The sequence below is a fragment of the Amblyomma americanum genome, chromosome 4 (genome assembly GCF_052857255.1).
Source record: "Amblyomma americanum isolate KBUSLIRL-KWMA chromosome 4, ASM5285725v1, whole genome shotgun sequence".
Lineage (NCBI taxonomy): Eukaryota > Metazoa > Arthropoda > Arachnida > Ixodida > Ixodidae > Amblyomma > Amblyomma americanum.
Window position 1 is genome coordinate 127,140,151 of NC_135500.1, and position 12,996 is coordinate 127,153,146.

Genomic DNA, 12,996 nt, shown 5'->3' on the forward strand with positions numbered 1-12,996 from the left:
TTGAGGAGAAGAAGAAGAAGAAGCTTGCGCAGTCACCGAGTCTAAACTGCTACAGCAAGAATGCTTCTGATATTTCCGCAGAAGCTGGCCCAGGTTGACCTGGTGACGAGCGAGTGCTTCGACTGCGGCGACATGTTCGGCCACGGTAGATTCCAGCACTGGATCTTCATTCTCACGGCGGCGTCCGTGTGCGCGATGCACTGCCACACACTCGTCTTCCGTCTCATCTCCGACGACGTCGACCACTGGTGCAAGAAGCCGCGGGGTGAAGAGGTGATGCCTGCTGCCTCCTGGAGGAATGTGGCGATCCCTATTGACCCCGATGGACGTTTCAGCCGGTGCACCGTCTACAAACACCCGGACGACCTTAACGACACGCAGGTTGTCGGCTGCGACGAGTGGGACTACGACCCGGAGAGGCAGAGCAGCACCATTGTGAGCTACTGGGACCTCGTCTGCGACAGGCAGCCGCTTCTTGCTGTGGCGCAGGTCGTCTACATTGCGGGTGCTCTGCTCTTCATGAGTGGCGTCGGACTCGCTGCGGACCGCTTGGGGCGACAACCCGTGCTCCTGTCGTCGGTGGTGGTCCTGCTGTTGGCTACACTGGGTGGTTGTTTCGCTCTGACGTACCGCACGTACATCCTCTCGAGGTTCCTCAACTCTGGCTGTGTCGCGACGGTCACGGTGCTCTCCTCCACGCTGCTCTTTGAGGTTTCGACTCACCGGCGCCGGAGCCTGCATCTATGTGCCGCCATGTCCGCGGGCATACTCATAGCGGAAGGGTGGTTCACCGTTGCACGGCTGCTGCGACAGCTGCACTGGATTCTTCTGCAGATCTTCATGCTCCTGCCGACAGTCCTCACGCTGTTCGTGTTCACTGCAGCGTACGAATCCCCGCGTTGGTGCGTTGCAAAAAAGGACATGACCAGGGCCGAAATGATCATGCTCTGTGCGGGTAAGAAGAACAAGTTCCCGCTGACCGCCACGGCTTCCATGCTGGGAATGCTTAAAGAGGAGTTTGCGCTCAGTGAGGCCCGCTTTCAGGTCACTGGAGGGGATGTGTCTGGGGCTCGTGAACTGCGACACCGTGCGCTGGTGATGTACTGTTGCAGTTTTGCTATTACGTTCACATTGTTCTCAGTACTGCTTCTTGAGGCCGAGGTATCATCCCGAACAAACTCCTGGTTCCAGTGGTCATCTATTTGCGGAATGCTCGTGGGCTTCGCGCTGCTTATCGTTGCGGTGAGAATGGTAACCGCGTCGACCTTACAATTCACCGCCCTAGGAGCTCTTGGTGGCATCGCCGGATTGATAAGTCTGACTTCAGCATTGAAAGATCACCTCCTAACCAGTGTGTTGCTGGTCTTGGCCAAGCCGCTCGTATACGCTAGCGATGTCATCATATTCACGACTGCCATGAGTCTGGGTGGCGCTGCTGTCCGCTGCGACATGATATGCTGGCTCGTGGGCTTCGGCCGTTTGGGAGGCGCCTGCGCTGCTGTCTTGTTCGCGATGCCAAACGTGGGTCACAGAGACCTGCTTTTCGCTCTCGCTGGGACGGCGCTTTTCGCGATGATGCTTGCGCAGCTCAGTCTCCCGCCGAAGCACGAAGTTCTGATAATAAGCACCGCAGCTCGTACCACCAACAACATACGAGGCCTCGAATTCATGAAGCACTCGCTCGACACGCAAATGAGTTATAAGAAGGAAAGCCGCAGCATATCCCGTGCAAGTTCTTTGTCATCGAGAGGCCCAGGCTTAAAGGTTGACACCATGAACACTTACTGATTCCAGAGATGTGCCTTATTTAGCCATCTATATTGTGTTTGCAGACGGCATTAGCATTTCGTTGCACTTAAATCATTACGGCAAAACTTTTATTTTCAACTCTGACAGGTCAATTTATCATCTTAGTACTCAAGCGCTTAGAGCTAAACGTGATTCCCTGTAGTTTTTTATCTCGCTCATTGTTTCCCTGGCCCCATGTGATTCAGTGGCGAGCTATTATTAAACGTTATGTAACGGATTTAGTAAAGTTTGCGACTTCTGTGCCAAGTGTATTACAACGTAGTTTCCCTCGAAAGTGCTATGTATGGTGAAACCTGCACCCCAAAGGTAGTTCGTTTTTGGAATAAGTACGACGCAGCTTCGAACGAAGTGTGGAATCGCGCGCTGCCGTGTGTTGTAACCCAATGCCACGCAGCTGGCAAATCTACCTCTGCATGGTTCTACGTAGCCGCCGCCGCACCCCTTTCTGATCTGCGCGCTGACCTTCCTTTATTGTACGACGCGATAGGTAATGGGTTAATGCCCATACAAGTATACGCGGAATAGGTCTTTTTTTAAATTGACATTCATAGACCCCTCGGAGACCTCGTACCACTACCGTAAGAGTGGTACCTTCTGCACCATACCATTAGTGCAGCGGTTAATTGGTGCGCCACAGCCCTGGGATGGCAGGCGCTGTCACCGGTGGCATTTCTGTGATCCAAGTGGATCTTCGCGAGCAGCATCGCGCGACCAATAATTTATCCGCCACCTACCAGGTTGCATGTAGACACCATCTTAGATGGGTGACATAGCCAATGTCTCTCTCTCTCTCTCTCTCTCACACACACACACACACACACACACACACACACACACACACACACACACACACACACACACACACACACACACACACACACACACACACACACACACACACACACACACACACACACACACACACACACACACACACACACACACACACACACACACACACACACACACACACACACACACACACACACACACACACACACACACACACACACACACACACACACACACACACACACACACACACACACACACACACACACACACACACACACACACACACACACACACACACACACACACACACACACACACACACACACACACACACACACACACACACACACACACACACACACACACACACACACACACACACACACACACACACACACACACATGCACGCACTGTCACCAGCAAAAGTACCTGAAGTGTCACCCGTCCGGCCTAGAAAGCTGTGTGTGCATTTCCAATCGCATATATTAAGCGTTAGTGGTCTCAAAAATTATTCGGCTTTTGTTTCTGATTTGTTTTTCTCTCCGCCCGATCAACTAAATGTGCCCGATTTGCTAAAAGCAATGTTGATTCTGACAGCAGCTATATATATGCTTATGATCACTGTACGGCTGTTAATTGCAGAATTTTTAATTCTCGTAAGGGCTCGCGGATGTGAACGGCTGCCGGTGAAGTGATCGAAGGCTCGCAGTGCTCTGTTCGTAGGCGGCAAGTGCGTAACTGAAGCGGCGTTGCCGTCATATGTTCAAAAATATTTCCGTCATTCTACCACCTGTAGCCCGATGATCATGCCTTCAGTAGTTATAGCATTTTTGGCGCAAAACGCTGTATAAACCGCGTCGGCAGGAAATGCATAACTGTAAGAAATGCACAGCGTATCGCACATAAATTAAAACACTTCACATTAGCGCATGTTTAAGCGAGATGCGACCTGTGAAAGCGTTTGATGAGCTGAGCACATCATTGCAGCCGGGACAGGGGTTGAAATAGGCGCGTATAGGACGGTATGCAACACCGAGATTGATTGACTTTCCACTGGTCGCAGGATGGCCCGGTCACACTACACAAGTCTAAAAGTTATCAACAATCGCAAATAGATGGAGTTAAAACCACAATTTATTAACTCGTTTGTGTGTGAATTTGCTAGTCTGACTTCATTAGTATGCCTTTTGTTTTGCGTCCGCCCACATGGCGCTTTTTCCAAGCGGCTAACCTTTCAGATGATGCAGACGACATTCGTCGAGTGCTAGCACTCGCATTGACTCAACTAGATCTTCATGACAAAAATCACCTACATACCTGCGTGTGTGAGAACGCGCTTCAGTATACTCACTTTCGGTTGTCAGACACTGTTGCTTTACCGCATTGCAATGCAATCTCGCGCTCTCTTCATACAAGTCGAAAACATGCTTACTTCCGCATAGCATTGGTCCTTCATCTGTACTGACATCACGAAATATCCGGCGCAGCTGCCGTTTTGAAAACCAGCAATGCTTTCTTGCATCTGGCACCATTCCGAATATGCACAGCTGCCAGCTGTATCCATGCGAACGCCGATGCTGCTGCTGCGATGCGTTGCTCCCTCTTTAGGCTTTGCACGCTACCAATTGGCCTTGGTTCCCCTTCTTCCTTCATCGTCACAAAAGTAAAAAACCAGTAAATCTTTGGCAGCGGTGGGATTCGAACCCACGCCCCCGAAGAGACTGGTGCCTTAAACCAGCGGCTTAGACCGCTCAGCCACGCTACCGACGAGCATACTTAGCTTGCGCGCGCATTACAAATCTTGGCGGGCTGTCTGAACTCTACGCGACGTATTTTTTCCCCTCTGTGTCACGCTCAGGCGCCCGCTGCTTTTCCGTTCTTCAGAGCTGGGACACCTTCAGGGAGGAGAAGGTAGATTTAGTGCACATGCGCTACAGAGTAAATATAAGGGGGAATAAAACTTTTTGAGAGGAAGGGGGAGGGGCTGCAGGCGCAAACACATTCATTTGGGACATACAGCATCTGCATGCATTTGTTGGTAAAATATTCATATCGAAAACTTAGAGCGCAAGTACATTGTGGCGGTCAGCGAAATTAGTGAAAGTGAAGAGAGACTAGGACGTGCGAAATAAACAGCCTATAACATGCCGTACAGGTGCAGACCGCTGCCATTGTGTGACAATAAAGGGTCATTTTTCAGGTTATTCCTGACTCTTCACAAGTGGAGCAAATGAAAGCTAGCAGTTTTTCCAGGGAAAAGAACATTGTATTCACGTCTACTGAAATGCTACTTCCCTGAGAGTCCAGACGCACGCCTAGCGGTACTGAACCTTTGCGTATTCACTACACCTTGCATGTCAGACAGCTAATAACCCCCAGTTTCAATGGACGCTCTTAGGCATATATTTGTAAATCTACACTCATTAATGGTAGACCGCAAGACGCATCTTTACCTGTAAAATTACCTTCGGAAGTATACAAGCAGGTCTCTCATGATGCCAAAGAGAGAGATAAATAACTGTAATGACCAAAGGATTAGGGACACGCAGGTCCCTGAGTCCCCACACTACCCCACTGCTCTATACGTTCATGAGTTCATGGAGTTCCATGTCCTGGGCGGCTCGGTCAGTGTCGATCTTTTGCCTGGCCGGGTCCATCGAGCGCAGTACGATCTCCCGTACTTCCCATGTTGCCAGGAGCTCCGCACCCCGCGGGGGAGGATCCGCAGGAGATTCTAGGAGAATGCGAGTAATTGTGCTAGTAGACGGCATAATTAAGTGAGCGCAGTGCAATCACTTCCACGATAGCCACAATTTGGGTAAAAGATAACAACGGAGAATATTGCCGAGAAAGTAAAAAAAAAGGAACATAACTTAATATTAAATAAAAGAGTGCTGTCGCAAGCGCAGAAGATTTATTCTCTCGATACTTCGCGCTCTTGTTTCAGGAGAGAAGAAAATAACAAACGCCTTCTTGTACAAAACACGCCCGTACACAACCCACTGTAGCGTTTCAAGGCTGATTTAACAGGCACTGGAGCTTTGAGGATAGTAAATGAGTCCGATAGAAGAGGCACACCCCGCTACAGTCCGCTGAATCTCTCCAGCTGCCGGCAGAGCTGTTCTGCCAACTGCGCCATCGCAGTTTCTTGCTGGCGTGCGTGAAGCTCCGTCCTCGCCAGGTGCCAACCACTGGCGAGACAGGTGAGCGTAACCGCGGCAGTTGTGCTTGCACCGTGCGTCGAGCCGCTGTACGCGACGACGAAGAATAGGCCGCACAGCTCGGCTGATTGAGTGAACGCGTGGAAGCTATAGGCAGCAGTGCACGTAGATTATCACTGATACGTGCATTTTGCATTTATTGATTGTGTTCGTACGACTATTACCTTTAAAGCGGCAGTTATCCCAAGTCCGAACTTGCCGGACTTCCCGGCTGGATTTGTAGCATTTTACCGCTTAGTCGCGGGCTTCTGCATAACACTTTGGCAGCGAATTTTGGATGATAAACGAGAGGAGAAAAATAATTTCACCCAAAAATACCTGGTTTATTAAAATACCCTCAGCTGAGCTCTACGCAGTAGTTCTGAAGGCGTTAAATAGCTCCCATTGACTTCATGATACTTCCTGTGCAACTCGGTTAGGGAGCGGCACATTGCGATAGGTTTTCTGGTAGCTGCTCACTGGTTGGATTAGCCGCATGTTCAAAAAAACAACAACATTGCTCTTATACCCGAGCTTATCTTGAAATGCAAATAACTAAAAGGTCAAAGGGAGCTGGTAAGAAAGAATTGTGAAGTAATTCCTTGCTTAGACTTGATAACACTTGAGTGAAATAAAAAGTTGTAAATGACTGCAATGTAGGCGTTTATGTGTGGTGTGTGTGTATGTGCGTGCGTGTTGTGCCCACGGGCGTATGTGCCCAAAGACATTGAAAATGTCACCTAAATTATTAAGACAAGGAAACGAGGAAGACATCTAAAAAAGCACAAGCGACGACTACGTGGAGACCCGAAGTTCCGCGCCCGTGAAGAGGAGTGGAGGCGTCAAACCCGAGAGGATCCAGCCACCACTAAGCCAGCTGTAGCACTAACAGTCAGGCAGCGGTAGCAACCAGGTGGCAACCAGCGAGCGTTACAATATGCAGCGTGTTTGATGATCAACTGGCAATTTATAGTTGTCCCGAGCCCTGAAAAACATGTTTAGGAGCACGGAAGCAAAAAAAGAAGCATGATGCTTCAATTGCGAGAACACAAAACAGTAGCAATCCGAAGACAGCTAGCAATAGTAATCCGACGAATTAAGCACAACAGTCGTACAAATTATTGGTACTGCAAATACAATCCCTTGTAAACCGTGACGTTAATGCAAACTTATAAGCGGTAGCCTGTCTTTTGGTAGGCCACGTGACGAGTGTCAGACAACCTAGCACCATTTTCCCCCAATAAATTTAATTCTGTGATGTGTTAGTCTGATGGCGGTCGCCCACACTGTTAAAAATGTTTCAGGGCTTTAAATGATCAAAACAATACGCGTTTTGTTGTTTTTAACAGCTCGTTGAAAACGAACAAAAATTAGGAGGACTCGCGCTCCGCTAGAAGTGCATGACGCCATAGCGTTAATGGGTTAATGACCATATATGCGGAATCGATCATTCTCAACTTTACATCCATAGATACTTGGGACTCGTCATACCACTCCTGGCGCACTCGTGCAGCGGTTAAGAGGTGCCCTACTGCCCTGCGATCGCAGGTGCTGCCCCCGGTGGGGCTGGTGCGGCCTATGTTGCTCTTCCTTAGCAAACCTTCGCGACCAGTCATTAATTTAATTGCCACGTGTCACGGTGGTCGTTTTGCTCACAATCCGTTGGGCAGGTTGTGATGATGCCACATTGTCACGTGACGTAATAATAATAATAATAATAATAATAATAATAATAATAATAATAATAATAATAATAATAATAATAATAATAATAATAATTGGTTTTGGAGGGAAAGGAAATGGCGCAGTATCTGTCTCATATATCGTTGGACACCTGAACCGCGCCGTAAGGGAAGGGTAAACGAGGGAGTGAAAGAAGAAAGGAAGAGAGAGGTGCCGTAGTGGAGGGCTCCGGAATAATTTCGACCACCTGGGGATCTTTAACGTGCACTGACATCGTCGGGCGCCTTAGCGTTTTTCCTCAATAAAAACGCAGCCGCCGCGGTCGGGTTCGAACCCGGGAACTCCGGACCAGTAGTCGAGCGCCCTAACCACTGAGCCACCGCGGCGCGGACGTGACCTAACGCCGACTTGGGTTCGACGCCCAGACGACTACGCTGGATTTTCAGCTGAAGGTGCTCCCAGCGGGGGCCTTGAGCGGCCCAGGTGAACCTTACCGAGAGGCCAGTCATTAATTTAACTGCCATCTGCCACGGTCGGCAGGTCGTGTGACGCCGCAAGGTCACGTGACCTATGTGGCCCACCGGCCTCCTTGGTTGCTTTCTGAGCACAAGCTGCCTCACAACGCCGACGCCGACAACGGCGTCGCGTACAACGCTGACACCGGAATTTCTGGACAAGAAAGCGTTAAAGCGACTCTGAAACACCTTCCCAGAAGAGAACATCAACTCGCTCAATCACTGCACTGTGTTGCCATGAACACCTGAGCCAAGTAATACAGCTTTTCATGCAGCAGAGAACCCACAATCAAGCGCGAAAGTTGCCGAGCCCATCCCGGCGACTTTTCCATGCTCGCAACCTCCTTCATCGCTCGTACCTTCGTATACAAGTTGAGCGATGGCTATTGGTTAGATTCTTTGAGACGTCAGGCAGCTGCCGTGACCGCGGCCAATAAGTCGCGTAGCTTCGGAGGGCCAGGGAGCTTCGCCCCCGAGGATAGGGCCGTCGGAGGTGCGCCGACCTTCCAGCGTGCAAAAAGTGCCCAGAGGAGAGGGAAAGGCGCGAACAGGCTGAAATTCATATAACTGAGCTTCTTCAAAGCGCATTGAAAAAATTCTTCCTGGACGGCATTCGTGAAGCGGCGTGCTTCTAATTAACGATATTGCTTTAAAAAAAATTAAGTACAAATAATGGCTCAACACGCTGCGGCGCGACGCACGCAGCATCAAACGACAAAGGTTTCAGGACACGTAAGCAGTTTTCTCCAAAAACAAGCCTTCTTAGCGCGCAAGATTTTTAGAATATGGGGACGCTGTCGATTAAGGGGATATGTTAATAACGTGACGCCAGTGCGCATGCGCAGGAGAATTACCCGAAGGGCTTTAGTGTACTCCGCCTGCGCACTGGCGCCGCACATGTCTCATTGCCCCCTAATTCTTTGGGTTCCTCTATTCTAAATGTGCGTACTCTATATGCTTTATACGTGAATGGTACGGGAACGCGTACTGCCGCACGCAGCGGCAATGACTCCGAGTGCGACATGGAGTGATTTATTTGTCGGTAGTCATATGTGTTGCAATCTGGGCTTTTTTTTTGCCGATAATATTTGAAAGTTTTTATGTTTTTTTTAACAGTACGACAAACGTCCTTGAGCTGCTTCAGATATGCCAGGTTTTCATGTCCACTTTCCTGGTGCATTAAACAAGAAATTCGTTTCGCAAATGTGGCATTTATATCTTCTTATTCGTCTGAGTTACTGAGCATTCATATTGATTTTTCTGTAATTCAGCAATTAAAGCATCTTTTTTTTGTCGCCTTTACCATTTCTTCCAAAATTTCCAATATTTCTCGAAAACAACTCGAAAAAAAATTTTTTTAGGCCACCTAAAACTTCGGGAAATTTTGCATCTAGCTGGTCCCCCTCTCCAGGCGACTTTGCCAGTGCGACGACCGCCGGCAGAAGGTTAAAAAATATCGGGAGGGCGTGGGGAAGGCTGTGCGGCCTGACGCAGGTGGCCGTAGCCTAAGCGCCGCCGCTAGGTTATAGAAATTTCGCGCGTGTTTATGCAAGAGCCAGTTGCGTGAGTGCAGGAGGTTATCGATTATGCTTTGCCGAAGGAAGACGGGCTCCGACGCATGGTAAGCCGCCGTCCGCAGTCAGCTCTGGAGCTGAGCTGCTGAGTGTTTAATATCTGTATTGCGTGCCTGTGCAGCCTATAGCGTCGTTTAAGTGATCGTATTAAGTTCAATTTCGCCTTTTATTTTTCAATTTATTGCCCCTGCGCAATGGTCTTCCTTACTAACGAGTCTGGGCTATGCGGACAGGATTCGAATTATTCAGGAAACGGGACTGATCTGCAGATGAGCTGCGTAGGACATTCTTGGCCCAGCCGGAATATGCATCCAAAACTACACAACTGGCGCTGGGAGGTAAAAGCCAGGGCCCAGGAGAAGCGCCTAGTCAGAAGGGCAGGCACGGTGTACGTGGACGCCTCCAGCTACTCGGGAATAAGGGCGACAGTAGCCTCAGTGGTCGACCACGCTCACCGGGAGGTCACCAGCGCCACCTTGCACTACGAGAACCCAAAGGAAGAAGGAAAAGCAGCCATTGCTGTCGCGATGGTCGAAGGCTTCTTAAGGGCTACTCATTACAAAACTGTCACGCGCTCTCAGGCAGCCTGCCGGAATTATCTAAAGGTAGAATCAGCAAGCCAGCCCTCCATATCCTACGCCAAGGCTCCACGACCGCCATCGGTGAGCACTAAGTTACACGGATACCAGGACATGCTGGCCTGGCTAGGAACTGCGCGTCGGATGCCGTAGATCGAAGATACACTAACCGCTTGTACCGTGAAAGCAGTAGTTCTGATGTATGGGGGTATCTTGTAATAACGTGGATAGTGGAAGATGGCCCTACCGTCACCGCACAGCCAGGTCACTAAAGAGCAGGCGACCATTTGGATGTGGCTCCGGATACTCCTACTTTGTACATACTAAGCGAAATTCCCCCAGCTGCCTATAGGGGCGCCTGTTCGCTCTGCTGGTAGGTGCCCACATTATAACACACCTCGTGACATCGTGGGGCTGCCAACGTAACTAGGTAGTCCCCAGTATACAAAACCTATCGCAGAAGCAGCGGGAGGAGGCTTTGTGCAACTCAAAGCTGGAAAGCAAGGGACGCCTGGTGGACCGGGCGGTAGCTGTTACAGTCTATACGTAGGGACCCTGGACTATAGGGGCTCCAACCATCGGCCGAGAAGGCTTAGCTCGACTCAGAAAACTTTTGCATTCATTCATTGATTCTAGCCTGCTCTCCGAGTGTGAACAGTCCTTCATAATCACGGGGATGTGCGCCTGATGTTATCCATGAAACCAAAGTGAATTAAGAAAAAGATACATGTCCTGTGCAGAAAAACGCACATGTATTACAATCATCGTTGGCAAAATAAAGAATGAGGCCTTGGAAGCATATCAAAAAGGAAAAGTATTTTATTCAGTAATGTGATAAGCTACCGAATTACGAAGCCCTAATTCCTTCTGTGGCATACATTAAATAGTGTCTGGTGGTATCTTTGAACGATATTTTCATTTTATAATACAGGCATTGATACCCATAGGAGCGACGCTCTGCGGGTAAATGAGCTTGAGAGAGATCCTCTTATCAACTAGCATGACGACCAGTCTGTCCAATGTGTGGGTAGACAGCAGTAGACGACCGCCCGCCGCATGTCTTGAACCCTCGTACGTGTGGCTAAGCTTTTACTACAAACTTTCTGGATGGCTAAAGCCACTGAAGGCGAGGAGAAATGCGTCTATGAAGATAATTACACAGTTAACTGCGTAATCCACTCTAGAATAAGTTACTGCAGGGACAGTAGAAGAGTTTAGCCCGTGCTGTGCATCAGGGTTGCCCAGGCACATACTTTGAGGGGCCGTAAAGGGCGCGAAAATGTTAATGCTGTTTCAGAATCAAAGCTCGAGTGCACAATGCGGTTGTGATCGAACATGCCATTGGTGTTTCGCAGCTTTCATACAGGAAAACCAGTAAGCACAGTTGTCGATCCACGCTTGCCAATTAGCTTTCTTTAATACGTCGCAAAGAACAAATGCATAAATATTAAGCTTTGTACATAGCGCCATCACTGGAAAAATTACGCGTATGAGCGAATGATTAGCTCGTTGAGGCAGAACATCTTCAAGTCACATTACAATAGCAGAATCAAAGGTTTAGTGCCAAATTGCTAAAGTGCACGGATACATTTAAGGCCGAGTGCAAATGAAATTGCATGAACTTGCTCTCAGACAACACTGACGAGGGAGGTGGTAATGTGGACACCTTTGACAAAAATCACACCAACGCATGCCTGTGGTCTTAGGCTGAAACTCACACATAAATTACAATCTTGACACTCGGGCGATCGAAAGGGAAGTTCTGATGCGGAATTTTGTCCATTTTTAAAGCACAGTCTTTGCGAGCCATGTAAGAAATTATTGTCGACAAAACGCCTCTATTCAGGCCAGAGAACATAAATGGTGAGTAGTGAACGTTGTATCCTGATACGCTGGTTCTTAGCTGTAGATAACGCAAGGTAAATGCCAGCGTTACATCGACCGCCAGCGGCGATACAATGGGGTGTTTATGAAAAAAAAGCCTATTGACAAGAGCCTTCGCATCATGTTCTTGCCTACCAAATCACCTCCTTGAAAAAAACCTCATAGAAGCTCACAATATTAACAAATATATTTTCCAACGAACTTAACACGTTCTACACCCAAATATAGTCTAAACTTACACTTCGACTCGCAGGCTCATGTAACGGGCTATCACACTTCGAAAAAGCGGCACTTTACCCCGGGATTCATATTTGATCCAGGCCGGCAAGAAAAGGCCTTGGCGAATGGTTCAAAGTTTTTCACAGCACTGTTACACAAGGGTGCCGATTGTCGGCCCGATAATTCCACCTCACAAGCCATCAGGCAAAACGTGAGAAAAAATATTTGTTCGGCGCTGTACTTCTCTAAACCCTTGAGAGGAAGATCATTTTCTTCATCTCGATAGGTCACATACGCTGCATAGACTATTTCCAGGGCTGGTAGAGAGGGAAACATTAACTCCACAGCGGACGGCGCCACATCGGGACACGACACGTTGTTCCCCAGCGTCATGACAATCGCACCTTCGGATGGTCGATTTGTATCGCCACCGTCGTCGAGCAACATCGTCAGGAAGTTGACTGCCTGCACGACCTCTCTGGCGTAGATGTAGCCAAGGCCTCCGTACAGCATGGCACTTGTACCGCTCTTGTAGTACAGGGGGGGGGGGGGGGGCACCAGAGCAGCGAAGGAAATAGACATGACTTCGAGTACGGGATCGTACCACGTCACTGTTGTCGTGTCAAGCCGCGGAAGCCTGTTGACCGCGGCATGCTGTTCGCTGGCAACAGATGGCTGTAGGGCCTCTCTTAACGAGCGCCACCACGAGAATATGTTTGAGTCGTTGAAGGACGATAC

The 12,996-nt window shown here is 49.1% G+C and overlaps 2 protein-coding genes and 1 non-coding gene across 3 annotated transcripts in view; 1 reads left to right on the plus strand and 2 right to left on the minus strand.

The window, feature by feature from the left end:
* Positions 1-12,996, minus strand: part of LOC144128338 (thymocyte nuclear protein 1-like) — a 59,224-nt gene that overhangs the window by 21,638 nt on the left and 24,590 nt on the right. The window lies entirely within an intron of this gene.
* On the plus strand, positions 61-7,400 carry LOC144129813 (beta-alanine transporter-like). The gene is made up of 2 exons (XM_077663882.1): positions 61-1,087; positions 7,354-7,400. The coding sequence occupies exons 1-2, from the start codon at positions 61-63 to the stop codon at positions 7,398-7,400; spliced, it is 1,074 nt and encodes a 357-aa protein (XP_077520008.1).
* TRNAL-AAG (transfer RNA leucine (anticodon AAG)) lies at positions 4,289-4,370 on the minus strand. Its single transcript has one exon. It is a non-coding gene; the product is annotated as a tRNA-Leu (tRNA).

Bases quoted from the DNA above. Each gene is read 5' to 3' on its own strand.
- LOC144129813 (XM_077663882.1), top strand. From the start codon at position 61: ATGCTTCTGATATTTCCGCAGAAGCTGGCCCAGGTTGACCTGGTGACG. The intron at 1,088-7,353 runs GTGCGCTGGTGA...CTGCGATCGCAG, and splicing joins GGCTCGTGAACTGCGACACC to GTGCTGCCCCCGGTGGGGCT.